This window comes from Aspergillus sclerotioniger (genome assembly GCF_003184525.1).
Source record: "Aspergillus sclerotioniger CBS 115572 chromosome Unknown BO94scaffold_56, whole genome shotgun sequence".
Lineage (NCBI taxonomy): Eukaryota > Fungi > Ascomycota > Eurotiomycetes > Eurotiales > Aspergillaceae > Aspergillus > Aspergillus sclerotioniger.
In genome coordinates, this window is record NW_020291046.1 from 1 (window position 1) to 22118 (window position 22118).

Sequence of the window (22118 nt, forward strand, 5' to 3'; positions counted from 1 at the left end):
GGTTGACGTGCTGCTGGTGGTGCTGTGAAAACTGAAGGATTCGGTGGTGTAGTTGGTGGCAAAGGCCATTGGGTAAAAGCTGTCCAGGTCATCAAGGATAGAGGTCCACATGGCGGGATCTTCGGACACCATTGAATCAACTGCTGAGATTGTGCCTTCAACTAAGCTGTCCCCGGTGATGGTACTGGTGACTGTGGTCGGACTTGCGGAGCATGCGGTGATGGTGGAGCATTGGCTGGTGACAGTGGTGGTAGAATAGGTGGAGGTCGGGTTGATGAGAGTGCTGGAGATATACTCGGTGCAGCTGTCCGCCTCCTCCGACTCACAGTCAGTGTCCTCGGAATGGCACGCATGTCCGCTGCAGATCCCATCTTTGCAACCAGGGCCAGTGCAGGTCACCACACGGCACGAGTGACCGGTGCATGTATGGGATGAAGACGAGCAATCTAAGCCCAGACAGCCCCAGGAGAGACAGTCCAGACCAAAGCATATACCGATGCTTATATCATCATCACTATCACTGGAGTCATCATCATCAGTGGAGTCATCGGAGTCATCACCGATACAGCCATGGTCCTTGCAGTTGCTCCCGGTGCAGTGGCCATCAGTACAGTCCGATCAGGTGCATGCCGTGGGGATGCAATTCTCTCCCACACACACCCGGTTGTGACAATCAACGCCGGTACAGCCTCGCTCGATACATAGTCCTTGCCCGGTGCATTTTCCATTAACACAGCCCGGACCCGTACATTTGGTGACCGATGGCGGATTGGTGTCCAACGGATCGATAAAGCTAGAGGAGCTCTCTCTGCCGCAATCGTTTAAACAGGGCCCGTCGCAAAAGTCATAGCATTTGTGCCCGCAGTTGGCAGTGCAAGTCGGACCAGGCGGACTGCCTTGCTTGAATATGATAGTCGGGTAGACCGATCCACCGGTTGACCAGGGCCAAGGGGGGATGTTGATCACACGCGTGCCTAGCGGTGAGTGAGTGACCCCTGATTCATTCAATGGGTTGGGATCATCGATGATCGTCACTGGGGGCAGGTTGATGCTCGGGATCAATGGTCCATGCGTCGACGTGACGTGTGGATCCGTGATGTTCCAATCATAATAGTAGATGGATCCAATGGTAACTGGGGACAGGGGAATATAAGTGGGCATGATATATCGGGTTGTTCCCGTGCTGACGCTGGTGGAGCCGCCTGACGTGACGGTCGTTGTGGTATTCCAAGCAAGCTCGACGCTTGTGGGATATGATCCAGGCGAGATAACTGACGGGGTCCCGAGGATACTCTTGGGGAAGATGATGTCGACGGGGCCTATACCTGTCACCACTGGCGAATCTCCCAGTACCCCGGTATCCACATACAGGATTCCAGTGCCATCGCTCCCTCCGTAGGATTGGCGCCGCCCATACCGGTGTCGCTGGGGGACATGCCATTCGGGTTCTCGAGTGATCCAGGCCCACCCAGGTCGAGAGCCCAGCTGAACAGGCCTCCCAGACACTTGCCGTTACCAAAGTCTGCCTTTTGCTTGAGATGGAAACCCTGAAGTCCGTCAGAAAATGGGCCGGAGTGCGACACAATGCGGTGGCCTGGCTGGCGTTCTGCATCGGTATTTTCTGCTGCACATTCTCCCTCCTTGTCCCCTATGACTATCTGCCGTCCATGGCGAATCAAGCTGGTATGAATCTCGACCTAGCACAGTATACGCTGTCCATTACGAACGCAGAGTCGATGATCGGTCGCATCGTGCCGGGATTCTTGTCCGACTATATGGGTCAATTCAATATCATGGTTCTAGTCAGTGCATTTTCTGCTGTGGCCCAGTTAGCCATCTGGCTGCCTGTTTACTATGCCCCAACAAACGCTGGATTCATATTCTTCGCTGCTTTCTATGGCTTTGTCTCGGGCGGATACACCAGCCTGCTCTCACCTTGTGTTGTCGCTCTGGTTGATGGTCGGGTGGCCGATTTGGGTTTGAAGTTCGGTGTTGCTTGCCTCTACCTAGCTTTTGGGTATGTAGTAGACATTCCACCCGGATGACAGTGTGGCTGACGATCCATAGCGCTCTGGTGGGGATTCCTGCGAGCGGTGCCCTGGTTGATGACTCGGAAAATTGGGAATCCCTTATTGCTCTGTCTGGTTCGATCATGGCGGTGGGGGCTCTATGTTTTGTTGTAGCGCGTGTGAAAAAAGGGGGTTGGGACGTGATGAAAAAGGTGTAGTTGGAGTTCGATCTCAATATCCGCCACCATACTCACAGATTACGTCAGTCATTCATTTCTAAGCATATCCAAGCGAAAATCAATCATTCATTAGATAGTGTTGGGACATATATCTCAGTCTGCTCTCCACATAGACGCGATAAATCATTTTAGTCTACCAGCGAGAGATTTGACTAATAGCATTTGAGAAGTGACCCATTGACCCGATTCAGGAGTATATCGAAGGAGCCAAGTCTATAATCGAGTCAGAGTAAATCACGACCTTCCTCAGACTGGGCCTTCCCACGAGCTAAAAAGTCAGCGAACGTCCAAAGTTTAGGACCAGTGAGTTACCGGGTGTAGGAGTGTACGGGCAAGCATCGCTCGGTTGCTCTGGATCCGTAATCACATAATTCTCAATTTTCGCGGTTCTATCTGCAACGGCATCGATCTGATTCTTCGCACATGTGCCACTCAGGCTCCAAAGGTAGCATGTCGGTTCCGGGGCATCTGGCACCTTGTCTGTATGTGTAGACTCTGCCGTGCCGTTAGTCGAGTAGCTGGTCGTGACATCAAATTGCCCGGTTTCTATATCCTTGCCATCCATGACACGTCGGAAAATCTCCAGTGCGGCCTCTGGTTGATATGAAGGAACCATGTGACCAGACTGGTAGATACGGCTGAATGAAAAGCTACCATATTGACGAACCTGTCCCCAGACAGCCGAGCTGGAGGTGATGTTCGCGTATCCTGCACTTTGAAATGCCAAGGACGACTTGTACTGGACGTCAAGACTGGCTTGTTCGCCTCCAACCCAGTTGCAGGCAAAGTCCCGATCTCCGTACAGCAATGCCACCTGGGCTCCGGATTCCAGAAGATATGCGATATCTGCAAGGTAGCCCAGTCTGTCTCGTCTTGGGTAGTCGCCTGTTTCGTTGAATGCCTTCCCGACAGTGTTCGAGAGTAGGGTGAAGTTAACTGGGACGCCTAGAGCCTGCTGGATCTTATCATCGGCCAGGTAGCCAATGAAATAGTTGGGGGGGAATGGGTCTAGGTTGCAGTGAGAGATGTCATAGAAACCTCGTTTGCTGGTGAAAATATAGGCGGCTTCCACTTCGGCTTGGCAGTAGGTGCTTGTATCAAAGCATGCTTCATTGACTGTCGTTGCGTTGCCATACATATCTGGATCTTTCTCTTTGGCAAGTTGAAGACAATTTTGGATCTGCTCTTCGCAACCGCCTGGCCTGCTGTAAGCTTCGATTGCAGCATCATACTGGGATTCGTTGATGGCAGTAATGCCGAAAGTATTTTTGTTGTAAGCATACTCCGGATCGGATGTTTCTTGTGTAAGGAGATCTATACATCCGTTGATGACCCCTAAGGTGTCGAGGTTAATAGGTTTGAAGGTGTCACGTCTGCTATTGAGATTCTCGTTCTGCTGATGGAAATACGCAGCGAACCCAGGACCATAGCGACCACCGTACGACTCAGTCCAAAGGCTGACTCGGTCATTCTGGGATTTGGACTTGTAGACATCGAACTCCTGAAGCCAGACTTGGGCAAAGTTCCAAAGATGCCGTGCGGCATTGGCGGTGGTGTTGGCAGTATATGTTAATGTTTGGCTGCTAAACGTGCCTACCTTGTTCAACGGACCTTGTGTGGAACAATCCGGAATGATGTTTCCACTAACCAGGTCCAGAGTTCCATTGGTCAAGATATCGTAACTGAAGCCAGTCTGGACGGGTTGGTCGATATATAGCATGTTGGCGTACTTGGTCCAGGCATATTCATTTGGGCGTGTGGTTTGGGAGTCCTCAGCAACGTTGCAAGGGCCGTTTTCCGTGAAAGCACCGAACATAGAGGACCCTCCTGGTCCGCCTTGCAGCCATATGGACAACGGCGAAGTTTTGGGGTCTGAATAGGACTCGAAATACCAGAAGAATAAGTGAACAGGAAAGTCTTGGATTGCATCCTTCATCGCATTTTGCGGGAAGTTGACATATCCCGCATACGAGGCCGAGGCCGAGTCGCATATGCTGGCCTAGTAGGCTATCTTTGAGCAGATAGACAATAATGAGCCTAAGGTCAATTCTTACCGGAACTTCTTTGTAAGTTATAGTGACCCCTGGAAGGATTTCAGAGTTGATTGTGGTCAATCCCTCTGGGGTTGGGGGGTACTGGGCGAGCACCAGCCCGGAAAGAAGAGCCGCACTGATGACCTTGAGTGCAGTCATTGTCAGAAGCAATGCTACAAGTGGTCAAATATAATCGAGATGGGCTCAAGCGGAAATCTCAGTTAATTGACACCGAAGAAAGAGGTTCAACTGGGGCATGGGGGTAAGTGTCTTCGTTGCGTCACCATCATGCGTCAGTCAGCATCAACCGGAATTTCTGCGAAATTTCCGACCAATAAGCAATGACAACCGGCGTAATCAGAGTGTATAATTTGTATGTCTCCGTAGATGTTTGATCATTGTCATTGTGATTATGTGACAACAGTATTCGTAAAGTGATCATAGTCAGCATTGACTCAGCTGTGCCACTCCAGAGATAATCAATATCGTGCAACTGGCAGTGACTGGAGGGTGTCTGATGTACTCGAGCTCGAGGGTGAATGGGCAACTTATTATATACTGCGTCCCCATGATATGTGTAATTATCTAGGAATAACATGTAACTGTCGTTGAAAGCAGCCTGACATGTCATTATTTTATCCTGAGAGAGTCACAAGTTCCTTGCAACGGACCAGAGTCACCCTCTGATTGAGGCGATACCCATCAGGGCAAAAAAAAAAAAAAAAAAAAAAAAAAAAAACAAAAGCAATGGAAGGAGAGACTACCTAGTGAGGATCCGCGGGGGTTGCTGAGGGGAAATGGTATCATCTTCGCCAATCCAGTCTGCTATAAAATCCCTGTCCAGTCATCAAAAAAGTGATCAAATCTGTAATCCATCTCCTTTATTTCTTGAACCATCAATGCGTCTATCAGAACTTTAGACATATTTGACCTACCTCCATTATGGCTGACAAATACGAGAATATTGTCGGGGACCTTTTCGAGATGATTTACGATCCCAGGAACAGAGACTGGGAAAGAATCTTCGCTCAAGGGATTGGGCAAGCAGTTGACACAGCCAGAAATGACCTTCTCGAAGCCCAGATCTACCGAGGAGCCTCAGATGGCGAGACCGTGGCATCCTTTCTCGATTTCTGCAACCGATATGTGAAATAGGTTCCGTCCACCACTTCTACCCGTGACATGCCACTTTGGATGCTTTCGGTATTCTACTTCATCTTTGATCAGAAGCCCATAATTGACTTACAGACATTAATTGATCCATCTCACATCAGCCAGTCAACCAACCTATCCAGATGGCTTCACGATTTCGTAGATAGCCTTGGGCAGTGGATGAATACGGAAGACTCTGCAGAACTGGTCTCGACATTCACCGACAACCCTGAATACCAAGTCCACCAATACATCCAGCCTGAAGGAGGCTAGAAAACCTTCAACGAGTTCTTTTCTCGGAAAGTGAAGCCGGAATACTAACAGATCAGTCATGAAAACACCGTTGCTAGTCCGTGTGACGCCAAGTTTGATCTCTACCAGAAGATTAATAAAGGAAATATGAATTTTGGCTCCGAGACCGTCAATCTGAAGGGATTCAATTGGCCAATCAACAAGCTCTGACAGGATGTTCCTGATGATCTAGTCGCAAAGTTCAACGATGGCATCTTTATGCACTTATTTCTCTTGCTGAATAATTATCATCGTGTTCACGCTTCTGTCAGCGGAAAGGTGGTCATCCGCTACATAATTCCAGGGGATTTCTACCTGCAGGTGACCGCGGATGAAAAGCAACAGGTGCTGCTACCTCCGCCACGACGAATAATGACAAAGCCAAATCAGGCTGCTTCGGGCGACCGCGATGTTGAAGCACAGGATTGCCCAGGATATCAGTGGAATCAAGTCTGTGGGATGTGGGTCTTTGATACGACGGGTTCCAAGGATATTGACATAGGACATGTGGTACTATTCACTGTTGATATGGCGCAAATTTCCTCCGTCTACTGGAATTACGAAGAAGCCAAAGGTCAGGAGGGTACTGATGTTGAGAAAGGAGATGAGCTGGGCCTTCTCCAATACGGCGGATCGGATTATATCCTATTGTTTGAAAAGAACAAGGTTTACTTTGATGAGGAAGAAGGTAGTGAATGCCTAAACCAGGGGTTTTGTACCTACAGGGGGAAGCTCTTGTCCGCAAGATTTAATTGTGGAGGATTGTTCTCCCCAGTGTTTTCCAAGTGACTTGGTGTTTCACCTGTCCGTGTGTCTATAAACACACTGATGCCCTATAATTCAGGTGGCTTGATGGCAAGCAGCTGAGCCTGTAGACCACCCGCATTCAATGATAGGGGTTCTGGTCGCCAAGGCCCCCGTTGGAAGAGAGAGCGAAGTTGACCTTCGACATTGTAAATTGCGGTCGCGTATCCATAAGGTATGTTCCCGGGATCCTTCTCATAAAAGAAGCCCAGCATTTTGGTTACATGGAACGGTATCCTTGATACAATGAGGTAACTGAAGCAAATCCCATCTCAAAAAGCGAAACTTTGGCTATGGAGTAACAATCCTGAAGGTGTGTATATTCAACCCAGTTAAACTAGCTTCAGCGGCTCCATGAATGCTTCGTCTCCACGGTAGGTAGGATTAGGTAAGGAGCTAAACAACCCCATCATATCTCCTTCGCAGAGTGTCTAAATACTTCTCCTGATTAATGGGATCTTTGATCTCCCCACAGATAATCTTGTAAGGAATCTCCACATTGACCACGCCGTCCGCTCCCTTGTACTCCGGACGCGAATATAGCCCAAGTATCACAAAGTCTCCGCCATCCACACTGTTGAACAGGTGATGAGCCCCCGAGATAGGCAAGCGCCATTTCCACCAGATCTTTCCCTCCGACACATCCGCATCACCTGGGATATGGAATGGTACCTCTGCATCTTCCAGACTCTGAGCCCAGAGGGACAGCGCTTCATTGTAGTGGAGGACCACCGTTGCATCGCGTGGCGATCTTTCGTCCAATACGGCTATCCAGTCTGGTTCAAGCCTGCCAGCGTTTTTGTTTTCCCCAAGCTCTTTGATCTTTGTCTGAGTGAACAGGCGGAGTTCGGCGTCTGTAGCGTCTTTGAAGCCGGTGGAGAAGTCGCTGACAGGGAGTGGCGTGCCCCATCCATCGTACTCAGCTTGGTCTGGGGTGCGGACAAGGCAGAATAGGTCTGGGCAATCGAGAGCTTCGTAGAAGTGGGCCATGAAATTGCTGATCATCTAGGGGCGAGGAAAGCCCGATTAGTGGGATTGTACGTGCCATAAGAGACTAGGGAAAAAGTTTTCATACGCTGGCTGGCACATCTGTGGTGCAGAACAGAAAAAAGGTAGGCATAGTTGCGTATGATATGGGTGATGAGGATGTGCAGTGGAGGAGAAATGAGGCGATGAAGTGAAAGCGGCTGACAGGGTGACAGGTGACAGATGAGGTGAGAGGTGAGAGGACCAGTGACCGGCAAGGATTAGCCGCTGTTGTGGGACGGAGTGACGGGTCCGCCCCCACCGTGATCATGACTGCATTTATATATATCTAATAAGCGACTTTGGTTTGAATCACAATGGCTTTGGGGGCGCTGCAATTGACTCTGGGAACTTGGTAGAGCTGGCTCCAACCCCCATCACCAATCGCCCGATAAGGTGCTGGTCTGAATCATTATTTGTGTCAGAAAAACACCTGTCCTGCCCATGTACAGGCTGATAGTCTCATCTCAGCAGCATCTATCCTTGAGTTTGAGAAACATGAATGGTTTCACACCTGCTGAGTCGATGGAATTCATGTCAAGGTCAAAGTACCATGGCCGAAATGGCCCCTGAAAAAAATGGCTATAAATACAGGAAATAAGAAGCGACGAAGAGGGTGCCGGAAGAGAAACCAGCATCAGAATCTTTCTCTCAAGGAATACCTAGCTATCTTAGTCCGAAATGAGAACCGTTCTTGTGTTTCTCACAGCTGTGCTCTTCACTTCAGGATTTCAGCAAGTCCGTGCTTTACCCACTCCTGATGGTACTTCCCTCGAGCCGCGCTCCAATCCAGGGAGCAGCCAAAGCAACCCTATCAAGGCTCAGATTGAGATCCGTGGGGAAGATGCCTTGACTTATGATGTGGACTGCTGGGCAATGCTATGCAAAGGCAAGCCTACGGTGATGTGAGTCTGTCTGCAACAATTCTACTTGCTGACCATATATCTGCCTTTCTCTGGACTGTAGGCAGACTAGAGCACCTGACTACCTTACCCCTTTCTTCTGGCGCGGCGTCGGTTTCCCATACAAGATCTACCACCCATGTCATATTTTGTTTCATTCAACCGTCTACGCCTGCCTGAACACATGCCTACTTCGCATGCTGGATGTATGATATACCCAACCAAGCTAACTTACATATAGGAAGAAGGTCGACAAAAACACGGCCAAGAAGAACCGTCAGGTGAAGAACGGCAGCGCGGCTGACAAACAACCCTTCGAACACCGGGCCAAGTATGGGATAAAAGCCAGTCCGCCGACTAGTATCTGGGCGAACCATGAAGGATGGACTTCAGCAGAAGAATTTCCTTTCGCCTCCACCGCCAGCGGGGGAATAGGGTATATTCTCTCCTGCCTGACTCTCGTTCAGATAAATCGACCAACGAAATGATGGTGTTAATAATTTGTAGTGCGATCCTCGTGGGAGTTACACGCAAATCGCAGGAGGAACAGAAGCTTTCGTTGAGAAACTTCTACCAGAAGAACAAGATTGAGCCATACGATCCGACCAAAAGCCCTGGGGACACATCTTGGTTTGAGATCACTGGCTTCAAGGTCAGGCCTGGAAAAACAGCAACAGTTGGGTGAGTGATCGATCGACTACCTACTTCTCCTGGCTTGTTTTTCAGGACAAAAGGGATCGCTCTGTCTAACCTTGCTGTCGGTAGGCCCTATTGCAAGGCATTTAATGCCAAGGATAAAGGTAATCTGTGCAGCGCGAGTACCAAAGTCGTTGGAGACTGGGGGTTTGACGTGGCTGAATATGCCTACGTGTACAATCACCAGACAAAGAAGTTTGATTATGTTGGGAAATGATCAATACTTCGGTTTTTTGGTCGTCTATGGCTAACCCGGTCAATGGTCAGTCCTGCGATGTCAACAGCCAGACTCGGATGTCTATTCTCCATTGGAGTCTGATGCTTTCCTACGTTTATTTTCTCTCGGGTCATTGTATTTCCCCTTCAAGTTTGCAATGGTTTTAGAACTATATATGCGGTTCTCTTTGTGTATAAGTTGTTGGCTATATCTTGAACTTTGGCCTTCTTATCTATCATTGAGTCGCACTAGTTGAAGGGAGGAATGGCTAGGCCGCACTCTGAAGAGCGGGAGCCACGTGCACACGTGATCGTCAGCGTGCCTGCTAGTAGCACCGAATTGAGCATGGCTCCCTATGGCCCAAGTGTCGCATTTTTCAAATCCCCCTTTCCTAGCCATCTCCCGGAGATCAGCTTTCACATTCTAAATAACCTATCTCATTTCCAACGACCAAAGCCATCCTCAAGCCCGAAACAACCCACATTCCAAGTCCGATCCCATACCCTCGAGCACCCCCAACTATCTCTCCCACCATGAATGAGATTCGTAAAGCCAACCACGCCATCCTCGCCGCAGTACTGGCCCAAGAACCCCCTCCCCGCCATTTCTGGGCACTCCGCCGCCTACGAGTCGAATTCGGCAAAGCCATAGAAGATGGCCCAGACTGCCCGGAATACAATTTCATGTCCTTCGCACCCGTGTCCCCGGACAACCCCTACGATATCATCGGAACCATAGCTGGACCGAAGGACACACCATATGAAGAAGGCACCTTTCAAATTCGGATTGGCATCACAGAACACTATCCCAAGTTGCCACCCGAGTGCACGTTCATGACGCGGATTTGGCATCCTAATATTAACTCTCAAGGGAAGATCTGTTTGAATATTTTGCAGGACGAATGGAGTATGGCCCTTTCTGTGAGGACGATCTTGCTGTCGATTTCTTCGTTGCTGTCGGATCCGGGATTGGGAGTGGTAGAGGTAGGGTTCAAGTGTGTGTTGATGCCCGAGGCTGGGGAGATGTGGATGGTGGATCGGGGGACGTTTGAGGAGATGGCCAGAGATTGGACGGGCAAGTATGCGGTGCCGGTGGAGGACTAAATATATACTTGGATATTTGATCTTACTCTGGGCTCTGATGTTGGGAATGGCTACGGACTGATCTGTAGCCACTCTCTGAAGAAGTAGATAGTTGAACCGTACGACACTTTGTCGTAACCCTTTATGAACGCATGCCTATAAACTCCCGGAGATGTTGTTATAGCCTCCTAAACTCACTGGCTACACTGAAACCTAGTCCTTAAAGTCCATGGCCCCAAACCATAATTTCGTTCGTTAGTTTTTATTCCGCCCCATAGTACTATATCAAGCAGTTTAAGGCTCCCCAGGCAATAATGCTGTCCATTATGGATCCACTTGTCCGGCATGTGGGTTTATGCAGGGGCGCTGTCAGGTTCCTGCCGATCGATCGGCAAGAAAAATAGACGTAGAATTTCTCTGCACAGGCTGCTTGCTGTCTCGAACTAAGCATTCTGATTTTCTGTATAGCTTTGACCGATTCCATAGATATAATCGACTGCTTCCAAGATGGGAGTAACAACCGCATTCTGCTTCCGCTCAGGTCATCTGAGAATCGCGTTTATTGCGTGCTGCTTGCTCCTGCAGTAGCTGGATGATATCTCCAAGATACTCAAGCGGGCGCAAGTTATGGCTACGGCATTGCCGAGAGACAGGCATCCATTCAATAAGACGTGATACACGATGTACGGCGGACGGGACAGGCAGAATGACAGGACTTGTGGACAGCCCAGGCAGCCGAATTCTTCCGCATTGCTATTGCTGCCCCTCCCCGCTTTCTCATTCTCGCAGTCTACTGACTTGATACCACGATTATTGCACGTCGTATATGCGGCACAGCATCATCCATCACCCCATATGGCCTCAAGCCTCTTTCCAAAGTCCTCGGTTCCATACCACTCTGCAGGCGAGGCTTCCCATTCTCTTGTCATGATATACCACTAGGACGGTCTTCCCCCGTTTTACAAGTTCGTCCAAGGAGCGCCATTCAAACAATCTCTGCTTCTCAATCATGACGGAACTATAGCGTATACGTGGGATTAGTTCCCTTCCGATGGAACTATATGATAGGGTACGTCTCATCAGATTATCAAAACTATCCCCTAACAATGCACCAAGATTACAAACTTTCTGGTCGGTGAATATATCGGCCACTCGGTTCAAAAGAAACAATTGAGATGTCTTCGCCTCGTTAGTCCACCGTTCAATCGGAGCGCTACTCGCATTCTCTTATGTCACATCTCTATAACAATGAGGCACCTGCGTGATTATATGCATCCTATGAGACGCCGGCGTGCAAAAGGCCCAAGATTTATTTTTGACAGTGATTTTTGTGACTTCGTCAGGGTTCTAGCAATAAGATCCCATCCTGTGCGGGGTCGAATATTCGTTGAAAGATGGTTGGACGATGAGGTTGAGGGAAAGGCTTACGAAAACTTCCTATATTTCCTCAGCAGGATTCCCTCGGTAGAGCGTATCCACATCAACTCCGACTGTTATAACTATGAGTACCTGCTGGTGAACTCCATGTTCAAATCTTTTCGACATGCGCAACTCCCCCAACTGAAAACGCTCAAAATCCACGGACTAGATCCTAGAGGTAATCAGTCAGCGGGCCTATCACCGGCACTCGATGATGTTTTGCAAGAATTACTACCTCAACTTCGAATATTAAACCTCCGTTACGACGGCCACCCATCCCTAGATAAGGCGAAATTCCATGTTTTTCATTTCCTTCATCTTGGCCGAGGGCTACGCTCCGTCAACCTGGACGGACTTGGAAGGCCGCCTAAATACCCATGCCCAATGCATGAACCCGTGCATCCGTTTCTTCATCCATGCGCAAGTATAGAGAGGATAAGCCTTTCTGGGATAATGATACCATACGAAATGCTGGCAACGATATGCAACTACAGGAAAAGTCTGGTTTATCTACACCTGACATGTGTTTATCTCTTAACAGGTACCTGGGCAGACTTCTGCCAGGAGCTTGGCGAATGCCCCAACCTGAAAACTGCTATTATCTCGTGGAGGTGTGGTTATTATTACAGAGTCCCGGGGCAGAATACTTATTATTGCAGTCTGGAGCTCAGTGCTTCAGACACTGCCGCGATGACTCTCCTCCGAAGAAAAGCCAAAAGTGTCCGGCGTGCACGCGGAGAAAAGACTCCGGAACTAGTTCCTAGACATGATTGGGACGATGAGAACGTAAACTGACTTGGAGTAAGGATTTGGAAGGTCTTGTTGTTTCAATCAGAATAGTTGCTTCAGTTTCCATTGATTTTATCCAAAATGAAGACATTTTACACCTTTGGACGAGGACTGGGTTGGTCTTCTGAACATTAATCACCTTTTCAACATATCCTCAAGTCATAGCATTCCTAATAAATCCCGCTCTTTGTACACTCGGCGGTAACCCACCGAGAGACATAACCACCCGACCCAATATCATTTTAAACAAAACCCCCACAATCCAAGAAGTTCACTCCAGGTATCTCCCATCCCAACCCCCACCCAACCCCCACCCACAGAATAATTTTCGGTACTTCGGAATCCTTTTAGCCGGCTATTCCACCATCGCTTTTCACTACCACCCACGACCAACATCAGGGTGTGCCTTTAATCAAGACACCCAGAACCGGAGCAATATCTCTCACACCTGTATCGCCTTACCAATTGCCAAACCAGGTGTCAGACACCAAGATCATTAATGATCACCTGCACCTCCTGACCCTGACTAAGAGAAACACTGAGTCGGTTGTTGTCGCCGATGAAACTAACATTTTGTCTAGTCTGTTGACGAACCCATGTACCACTGGACAATGAAGCAAACCGCATGATTAAGGCTATGTTGATTGGGTACCCGTCAAACCAGTTGAACAGATTTACGCCCTGATCTTTGCATGGCGTTATGATCATAATATCATCCGGGTGCTTTGTCTCGAAACTTGTGCTAAATTGGGACAAGTTTGGTAGTACATGTAGCGATCAGGTTCCTAGATGATGGTATTTGGCCATGACTGGCTGTTTTCCAACTAGCTAGGCGTATGTTGGGTTTATGACTTCCGGTGGAATTATCTGCAGTGTTCCAGCATATCTTGGACACTCACTGAGGTTTCTCCGTGTGTGGATGGTCGGATGTATTTGTAGTGGTTGTAAAATCTCCCGTTTGAATACAGTAGAGATGCATAGCAGGCGGAACATTTATGCTACCGCGGTAGATCATATTGTTGAACAGCAGGCAGGGTTTTGCAGTATCGGTGATACTTATTTAAGCTGCTTGTATATTGATCTTGTGATATACCTTGTCGAGCTGTTTGCTAATATTAGCAGTTTCACCTCAATTCGAAGAAAAACATCGATTTCAAGCCCCGATGATTTGGGTTTCATTGCGGCAATTGGTATCCAGCATTGTGCATGGATAGCCTAAACAGACACGACACTTCTGTTAAATGATTCCAGCAATTGGCTTCGATACTTGTGGTTGGTATCGAGCATTGTGCATCGTGCATAGATACATCCATCGACAAAAAGACTCCAGTGTCTGTCTGTCTGCGATTGCGAACCATGCCGCCGATATGACCCATTATAACCCGCATCTATCAAGGAACGGTCAGGAAAGGAGGCAATTTTGTTTACGCCATGTTCGGAGGTCACAGTCGGCCTCGCAGTTTTCATATTGCTGTCGGATAGTTTCTGGTTCGTCTCATTGGCCGGCAGGTTGAGCTGGACTGGTCAATATACTGTGCTTTCAAGATTGCACTCCGAATTATATGTGCGCGCGATGCCTTCCTTAACCTCCACGTTTGGAGTTCGCAGGATTAATGTTTTGGTGTTGTGTATTTCCTCTTTCCGTTCTGAATTCCTGTCGCAGATCCGATATAGACCCAGTGGTGGTTGGGGAAGTCCCTCAGTAAATCAACTTTGCATAAACACCCGGATCGGTTTTATCATTCCAGGCTAAGGAACGTAGATCCTGGAATGTTGGGAGATCTTCTTTGTCCAGAAGACGTTGTAGTGGTTTTGGTATGTACATGGCTATTAGGCGCACCACATAGTCTGCCTCCATGTCCTCCAGCGTTTTTCTATATTTATTGGTCATGGGCAGGCTTCGGATCAAAGCTCTGAATATGTCGTGTTCTATGAAGGCAGGCTTAATGATGACAGCCGGTGTTAGGGCGATGTTGTCACTCAGCAACTCCATTATGATGATAGGTATCCCTGAGCATTTGTCGCCACGTTATACATCCTGGTCAATATTATAGTTTCGAAACGATTCGTGTATTGCGTTGCGGTTACCGGTGTTGGAGAACAGAGCACGTGCGTGGTCTGGATCATAACTGTCCCCTTTCATGCATTGACCACATCCTTCCTCATCATACTGCGCAGCATTCATCGGTGCCAGTATGCTCCGTTGCATACTGAGCGTCACAACTTGCTTCAAGTAATCCTAGAAGATCATTAGACCGATTGTTGCTCCTAAGGTTTATCAAATGCTGCCACAGTGGGCGAGTTAACTACATCAATGCTGCAACTATTGGTCCCGCGGACCGGCCATCAAGGGCCTCAACAAAGTTATTGGCTCCTTTGGATCCTGCAGCCAAGTGGAGATTGAGTCCAAGGGCAGCGATCAGCGATTGCAAGGATGATCAGCATAGCTGCTCAAATTTGCCTGGTCTGGGCGGATGGATCGAGTTGACGCCACGGGGAGTTGCAACATCGCATAATCGAACGCCTCTATAACGATCATCGTCATAGGACTGTTGACCGAGCTTGGTCTTCATAATGACCTGACAAGTCCATGTTATTCTTTGACCATGTGCCAAATCCTCAAGTAGATACTGTTCTGTTCCAGTAAGAACCGAAATGGGGGCGCACCCCGATGAACACGAGCTCATCTCAGCCATGGCAGGTCCGATTTCTGAGCTGCATGTGACCCTGTTATATAACGAAGCATGCAGCAGCAGGAGTCGAACACACGAGTGCGTCGACTAGTTCATGGTTGTGGAGTTGAATCAATCTCCGCCCTGAGAAAGCAAAGGACCAGTCCAGCAAAGGGTTTATCAATGCCATATGAACCATCTCTGAATATCGGGAGTTTGCCTTCTTGCATGCTATATAGGATAGCCCGACAGCGCCAGTCCAGAGCGAAGTGATTGTGGTTTCCAGCCTTCGGCTCTGTACCATGGGCAAGGAGAGTTTGCTTGAGCGAGAATTCTTAGCCTTCTTCCCTTGTGAGTCGTCTCAGATATTCATCAATCAGGTGCAGTTTTTATATGTCCTTCGATTGGCATTGTGCTCGGCTCTGCAAGCTCGACGCTGTGGAATATCGTGCCATTTATCCTGTTATTAGGGACGGATTTTCATCGAGCTTTTACCGTGCAAAGCATCCATTTGAGCGTCTATTGGCATTGTGTGGCTCTATGGATGCGATGATGTCGAAGGCCACACCATTTACCCTTCCATAGGGGTAAAGAACGTGATTTGACGAAGCCCACCAGAACTATGATGCGAGTGACGCTTAGTGGGGAGAGAACTGACCAAGCTGGATGAAGATCCTGTTTGGATGATCTGGAAACCAGTATCTGTTTGGTTTGCTCCCGGTTCGCTGCGAAAGCTTAGAGCAGCTAGTTGATCTCGTGTGAAACAGCATCCCAACCGTGTACAAAAGCCCGAATTGTGGTCGAGCTATATAATTCTTGTTCAGGTAGTTAGGATACCAGTGTGCATTGGGTGATTCTTCCCGGTTTGCCTTGAAGGCTTATAACAGCTGGTCAAGCTCATCCTGAACCGCATAATCCCCGCGCGTAAACACCCAGATCGTGGACGAATTGTTGGGGTATTCTTTGACATTGTCAGCATGTGCCTGCTGATTATCGGAGCCCTTATTGAACATGTTAGATGCATGCACTTTCGACTTCGATGCATCAGACACCGCTCTCTGAGATGGACATTGTCCAGCCTGTTGAGCTCCTCGGGCATGTTCGGGCTATTTGAGTCATTGTCAGCCTCGTGGATGTCATTAAGACACGAGCTGCTATATTTGACGCGACGCCTTCGACGGTCAAACTGACGGACAGCCAAATCCACCACATTCAGTCCAGACTGGCTCATTCACACCCTTGGCACTATTTCGTATGCATCAAACACATGCCATACTCTACCCGTGACCTGTCTCTGTGCATCAATCTATAGCACCAGCTGCCCCCAACCATGGGAATGTCGAACTGCCTGGTGTTGCTCATCGCCTTTGTTCTTCTGCTTCAAAGGCACACAGCAGCACAGTGGCATGGTCGTCGAAGAAGAACGACCGGCTGATGTAGTTTCCATCAGCCGTAGTCCCACCCATAAACCACACTCCTTGCATATGAGCATAACGCCTGCTCAAGGTACCATGCCAATCGCCCTTGGCAATATCACTGTTCACAAGATTTTGAAGAATCAATGCCCAATCTAAAGCCTCGGGGACGTCCAGTATGTGTCCTCATCTTTGGCAAGGATCGATAAGTTTCCATAGTGTTCAATCGTATGGAACTTTGTGTGACACGTTGCGTTCTTTGGTTCGGTCTTCAAGCACAGGTGTGCTTTTCACCAATCTTGTGCAGTGTACCTGCCATCGGCAATCAAGCCCGAATAATATCTTTGAACGTGAATATCATTGGCTCTGTGTTTTGACACAGCCCAGAACCATGAATGGTTGCTGAGAATCAATTATCATCTGGGGTATTTTCCCAGAATGCACATATGTATCGAAGGCATCAAAAGCCAGGGGTTGTTTGAATCTGTTCTTGGTGTGTAGCGGCCTAACCTATCAGGGCTGTTGAATCCAGTGGCTGTTGGGGGGAATCTGCCCATGTCGAACAGCTGAACTGTGGTTGTACTATTGTGATTGTTAGTGCTGGGTAGATGATAAAGTATGGGAGACTTGGACTTACTGAGAGTCGCTGCTGTGGAGGTTCCGAGGTGTCTGTTGTGGACTCTAGGAGGTAGCTCCTTCGTTGATCGTTGTCTACTTTGATATTGAAATGGGAAACTGACCAAGGTCGATTATAGATGGAGTGACCTCGATGATAACCTGCAAGTGCTCGCATTAGGTTAGTTGGTGCCATACGTCTCGCCGAGATGGGGATACTCACAAGCCTTTGCTTGACCCTCTCCCAATTGCGGCCATCGACAACGTCAAATGATAGATTCTATACTAGACAGTCAGTAAGATCCGAACCTTTCGGACTTTCTAAGACTGATCACTCTCTCAATCCTCACTTACCTCCATCAGTGAATTGAAGCTAGGATATTCCTAAGCTCAGCCAAGCTGCACATACAGCAAGCCATCCAACAGACATACTAGGATCCAACCCAACAAACCCAATCACTCAACCTCTAAGAAACAAAAAATGAAAGATATCTAATCAGAGGGAGAAATATTCCCGATATGAGGGGCCAGGAAGGCCTATTTATTCCAGAGATCAGCAAAAAGGGTTAGTGTACCCAGACAATCCAATGCATTCCATGCGCTTGACTTGGGAATGGGAGGGCTTTCACCGGGATTAGACCAGGGGGGCAGTGCATGGTTGTCCGCAGTTAGTTACATGGTGATGGGTTCTAGTCCTATGTGGTGAAGAATGATTGGATTAAGTGATGGACCATGGAAATTGATGGTCATTTACTGAGTCGGGTGGTATTAACTTTTGTATATTTGTCTACTCCTGCTAGGTTAATCCTTCGGTGTGAAGTGTCTTAGTGAAAGATACTTACAACTGCGACATTCCACTGGCGATAGACACATCCGTCCCGGGTACCTGGTGTGGACAATCATCCGTAGCAGGGAAGACTTGTGTCGGACTATGTGATTCTCAGCGAGTGGACTACTATTTTTACATAAATTCAAATAATGGTATATCTCTAAGCCAAGGGGAGAAAAAAGCGGGTTGCTTAGCTTCTGTAGCTCTCAAACACGTCCGATGCAGCTAGTAATGAGGAACTGGGAACCTTCACGCGTGGCAAACAATGTACTCGACAGCAGGTTACGAGATAGATTTTTCCATGGTGTGGGCAGTCGCTTTTGCGATCGCATAAGCATATGTCGGGGGGGCGGTCGAGTTCCTGGGAATTTGATCCGGGTTCGAGGGGGTTATTGGCGGATACTATAAATTGAGGAATATTGATGGCTTGGGAGTATCCAGAATTTCTCATGACGGTACAGTCGTTCGGCGGAAGGATGGGGCTGGAGGGAACAGAGACGGGTTTTCTGTCGGCGATAAGAAAAGACATCAAATAGGGTGATAACATGAAAATGAGGTAGTAAAATGACAAAAACACAACAAGAGAGGCGGAACTTAGGAGGAAAAAGTGTCAAAGAGAAATCTGAGTATAAAAATACTCTCATTTTTAAAAAAGAAATAGATAGCATGTCCTGGTTTCGATCCAGGGACCTCCGGGTTATGAGCCCGGCGCTCTTCCCCTGAGCTAACATGCTGGGTGTTGATATTTTTCTTTCTCGTATTAAATTGATAAGCCGCTGTGCCAAGCCAGCCAGCCACCAATCTCCTCGCCGAACACTCAATACTATGCCCCCATTCCTTCGCCACTAGGAATAACAGTCGAATCACGTCTTTATTAACATCGTATCCTTATCTCCATTTAATAAATCTCAGGGTGAAGCCTAGCAACCCAACCCCGATGCATATTCCTGCTGCCTGATCCCCTCATCAGACGATATATATCTTAACCCGCAACCAACCCATCAACCTCCAGAAGCCAGCCCACAAAATGTTCACCAAACTAGTCATCGCCGGCGCCATAGTTATCCTCACCAACCGTCCAATACTCTATATCATTGACTACCTCACACCCCGGCCCCCACCAGCAACACCACCCCTCAAATCCCGCATATTCCACGACGCCCCTCTCACCGACCCCGATCCTCTCCCAACCGACCTCGAAAGACTACCCCGCGAACGCTACCGTCGAAGCTTCTTTACCAGAAACCAAACCACCACTGTCGTCGGCTACCCCAGCACGGGGGGTAATTACGCTCTTTCCTGCGACGGGGTGGAATTGGAATTTCTCGGCGTGGATCGGTTCGAACGGACGTATACGGAGCGGCGGGATGCGGATGCAGAGGATGCGTTCTGTGCGAAGATGCGGATGCTTGGGGCGCGGCGGTGGGAATGTGAAGTGGATTGGGAGTTGAGTGTGATGGATTTGGATTGTGATGTGGTGGTTGCTGGGTGGCCGGCGAGTGGAGGGGTTTGGGTGTTGAAGATGGATGGGAGGAGGGCGAGAAGGGAGGGCGTGGGTTGTAAGGTTCGGAATGCGCTTAGTATGGAGGAGAGATGTGCCGTTCTTGAGAGGTTGGGAGGAGTGTTTTATCAGGAGCCGAGGGATTGTAAGGATTTAGAGTGGTGATGGGTTTATGATGTGGTTGGTGAGGGTATACTTGATTATGGTCATGATAGGGGTACACTGATGCCTGGGGTCGTGAGTGAAAAGGGACTGATGGCGCGCAATTAACCGAAGACAACCAATATAAATCCCAGAGTAGGAGGGCATTGCACGAGTATATACTGTCTGAAACGGGGCATGGCTTCTGAACTACTAATTCACGCAATTAAGGCACTTTGGTTTGGAAGAGAATATGAATTGGGGAGGTCATGGAATTTATACTATGAGATAGCACGATAAAGGCTACACAAAAAGGAATCTCGGAGACATCACAGGGAACGTAGCACACCAGCAAGTAAGACAGGAAATATAGTTCCGTTATCGGGCGGGATCAGGTGACCGGCTTTGCTATCCGCTGGCCAAGTCCGCTACCGCACCAAGTTTGCGAGTCGTAACTTTCCCCAGTTAACCACAATTTGGCGAATCCTCAACCACTTCTGACTCTCCTGGTTGAAACCCCGGCGGATCATGAGGATTCCGTCGAATATCACCTGGTTCGACGAGAATGACTACATTGGTCTAGAACTTCTTTTTCCTGCGGGGTCCACCTGGAAGCTCGAGAGAAAGTTCAAAGAGAGTGAAGACCTGTACAGCCAGCAAGAGTATGATGATTATGAGCTCATATTACAGTCTCGAGCCGCATTTATCTGTTCCAAGATTGCAGGAAATGGTCCATCAACAGCAGTGATAAAAGTCCACATGCAGTATGTACGTCCGCAGCGCCGTGTTAAAAAACAGGGTTGAAGTAACCACAACTGCAGAGCACCTTGGTGGGGAACTGCCGGCAACACACCATCAATCAGGGCTGAACAGGCCATTTCAGAAACTCCCTTCAGAGACAAAAGCAAGATTGAAGCATTATCCATCCTGACCGAAGCAGGATGCACCAGCACGCTGTTCCTGATCGACTCAATACAGCAAGAACAGACCAATGATAAGTAGGTATCTAGGGGCTTTATATACTTTATTGTAATGGAGATGCTGCCAGGTGTGAGCATGTCTTTAATTTTTCACCTCATTGACCAGGAAGAGCGCAACGTTCTGAGGGAGGCTTTTAAGAAATCCTGGCAGTAATTTACCTTAGCCATCTTTTAAGGACTGATTGATCTCATGCTATCTTTCAACAGGGAATGTATATTATGTAAGATGGAAAATTATGACAGGGGATCTCAGAATCTGCTTTAGAATAAGGCAAGATATAAATGATCAGTTAATTTCTTTCTCTATATGTAATGTCTTATAATTATCACAATAACTCTGCTTAATCTAGGCAACATTACTAAGTGACAGATCTTCTAGCTACTTGATTGATTTCGAATATTTTGAGCAGTGAGAGGAAAAGAACATAATCTGGCAGGATATCAAATGTGACGGCGGCGGACTCATTTGTCACGTGACGCTTATGTCATGCTGTTTGTCCTGTTTGCCTTGATATCGCCAGTGTTGTATGAGACGAGGCCCACAACACTTCGTGTTTCTGTTTTTTCCCTTCACATTTGAAGTTCTAGAGTAGTTAGCACCAATACAACCTTATATTATGTTGAACGGCCGTCTCGTAACTTCAAACGTCATTATTACCTCTTTTCTATCTGTTGTACGCGGCTAGCCCTGCCAAGCCGCTGACAGCCGTCACCTCGCGTTCTTGGCAACGCTTAAACGGCCAAAAGACCCACCCTGAACCCCGGAAACATGAATGAATTGACCACTGCCAACATGGCCCGCGACGCCACCCTGAACCCTGAGCCTAGGGACACCTGACGGCTGTCTGCCATGTTGCCTGACAAACCTGATTGGGAAGGAGAGATCAGCCGCAAGCAGTTTTATAAACTGTACAAAGATGACCCTGAATGAATCTTTGATGTTCTTCTCAAGATTTTCAGATGCTTGGAGGCGGAAAGAGACGGCCTATCCAATAATAGGGATCGACTGAGCCAGGAAAATGGTTAGTTAACCAGAGAATGTGATATCTTTGCTGTACAGGCTCTCTGCTAGTTAAATCAGTAGCAAGAAACCTAGTTCTAGCAGTCTAAACATCTGGTGAAGATCCCTGACTCTCCTCTCTTTAGTGACAGGAAGGATATTGCTTTTGAAGACTGGATACTGGTAATATATAAGAAGCTGGTAGTTAATATAGACTAGTTTACCATCCTAGAAGTATGTAAGACTTATATTATTAATAAATATTAGAATAATATAAGAATATATTTGACTTTATGACTTTGCCCG

At 48.1% G+C, this 22118-nt stretch overlaps 10 protein-coding genes and 1 non-coding gene across 11 annotated transcripts; 7 read left to right on the forward strand and 4 right to left on the reverse strand.

Annotated features, from left to right (window-relative positions):
* Nucleotides 1-32: 32 nt before the first annotated feature.
* Nucleotides 33-1436, reverse strand: BO94DRAFT_591309 (uncharacterized protein; the record flags this gene model as incomplete). The annotated part of the gene is made up of 3 exons (XM_025616103.1): nucleotides 33-576; nucleotides 661-1319; nucleotides 1370-1436. Coding segments are annotated over 3 exons (1270 nt in total), but the record flags the coding sequence as incomplete, so codon positions are not given.
* Nucleotides 1437-1515: 79 nt separating this feature from the next.
* On the forward strand, nucleotides 1516-2227 carry BO94DRAFT_614143 (MFS general substrate transporter; the record flags this gene model as incomplete). Its single annotated transcript, XM_025616722.1, has 2 exons — nucleotides 1516-2017; nucleotides 2068-2227. Exons 1-2 carry the CDS (start codon nucleotides 1539-1541, stop codon nucleotides 2225-2227), a joined length of 639 nt encoding a protein of 212 aa, XP_025461486.1. The 5' UTR covers nucleotides 1516-1538.
* A 289-nt stretch (nucleotides 2228-2516) lies between these two features.
* BO94DRAFT_614146 (alpha/beta-hydrolase) lies at nucleotides 2517-4440 on the reverse strand (the record flags this gene model as incomplete). Its single annotated transcript, XM_025616723.1, has 2 exons — nucleotides 2517-4247; nucleotides 4303-4440. 2 exons carry the CDS (start codon nucleotides 4438-4440, stop codon nucleotides 2517-2519), a joined length of 1869 nt encoding a protein of 622 aa, XP_025461487.1.
* A 783-nt stretch (nucleotides 4441-5223) lies between these two features.
* BO94DRAFT_591312 (uncharacterized protein) lies at nucleotides 5224-6513 on the forward strand (the record flags this gene model as incomplete). Its single annotated transcript, XM_025616104.1, has 2 exons — nucleotides 5224-5427; nucleotides 5899-6513. The coding sequence occupies 2 exons, from the start codon at nucleotides 5224-5226 to the stop codon at nucleotides 6511-6513; spliced, it is 819 nt and encodes a 272-aa protein (XP_025461488.1).
* Nucleotides 6514-6667: 154 nt separating this feature from the next.
* Nucleotides 6668-7692, reverse strand: BO94DRAFT_540783 (uncharacterized protein). The gene has a single exon (XM_025612988.1). The coding sequence runs from the start codon at nucleotides 7516-7518 to the stop codon at nucleotides 6925-6927; it is 594 nt and encodes a 197-aa protein (XP_025461489.1). The 5' UTR covers nucleotides 7519-7692; the 3' UTR covers nucleotides 6668-6924.
* A 543-nt stretch (nucleotides 7693-8235) lies between these two features.
* Nucleotides 8236-9499, forward strand: BO94DRAFT_529048 (uncharacterized protein; the record flags this gene model as incomplete). The annotated part of the gene is made up of 4 exons (XM_025610443.1): nucleotides 8236-8459; nucleotides 8698-8892; nucleotides 8964-9137; nucleotides 9222-9499. 4 exons carry the CDS (start codon nucleotides 8236-8238, stop codon nucleotides 9367-9369), a joined length of 741 nt encoding a protein of 246 aa, XP_025461490.1. The 3' UTR covers nucleotides 9370-9499.
* Nucleotides 9500-9790: 291 nt separating this feature from the next.
* BO94DRAFT_540785 (UBC-like protein) lies at nucleotides 9791-10566 on the forward strand. The gene has a single exon (XM_025612989.1). The coding sequence runs from the start codon at nucleotides 9903-9905 to the stop codon at nucleotides 10470-10472; it is 570 nt and encodes a 189-aa protein (XP_025461491.1). The 5' UTR covers nucleotides 9791-9902; the 3' UTR covers nucleotides 10473-10566.
* Nucleotides 10567-11248: 682 nt separating this feature from the next.
* On the forward strand, nucleotides 11249-12683 carry BO94DRAFT_579823 (uncharacterized protein). The gene is made up of 2 exons (XM_025615290.1): nucleotides 11249-11520; nucleotides 11568-12683. Exons 1-2 carry the CDS (start codon nucleotides 11503-11505, stop codon nucleotides 12663-12665), a joined length of 1116 nt encoding a protein of 371 aa, XP_025461492.1. The 5' UTR covers nucleotides 11249-11502; the 3' UTR covers nucleotides 12666-12683.
* Nucleotides 12684-18852: 6169 nt separating this feature from the next.
* BO94DRAFT_t309 lies at nucleotides 18853-18924 on the reverse strand. The gene has a single exon. It is a non-coding gene; the product is annotated as a tRNA-Met (tRNA).
* Nucleotides 18925-19448: 524 nt separating this feature from the next.
* On the forward strand, nucleotides 19449-19850 carry BO94DRAFT_422700 (uncharacterized protein; the record flags this gene model as incomplete). The annotated part of the gene is made up of 1 exon (XM_025607416.1): nucleotides 19449-19850. A coding segment is annotated over one exon (402 nt), but the record flags the coding sequence as incomplete, so codon positions are not given.
* A 510-nt stretch (nucleotides 19851-20360) lies between these two features.
* On the forward strand, nucleotides 20361-20966 carry BO94DRAFT_529058 (uncharacterized protein; the record flags this gene model as incomplete). Its single annotated transcript, XM_025610444.1, is given in 3 exon segments — nucleotides 20361-20596; nucleotides 20654-20830; nucleotides 20843-20966. 3 exon segments carry the CDS (start codon nucleotides 20361-20363, stop codon nucleotides 20964-20966), a joined length of 537 nt encoding a protein of 178 aa, XP_025461494.1.
* Between the last annotated feature and the right edge of the window lie 1152 nt (nucleotides 20967-22118).

Bases quoted from the DNA above. Each gene is read 5' to 3' on its own strand.
- BO94DRAFT_540783 (XM_025612988.1), bottom strand. From the start codon at position 7,518: ATGGCCCACTTCTACGAAGCTCTCGATTGCCCAGACCTATTCTGCCTT.
- BO94DRAFT_540785 (XM_025612989.1), top strand. From the start codon at position 9,903: ATGAATGAGATTCGTAAAGCCAACCACGCCATCCTCGCCGCAGTACTG.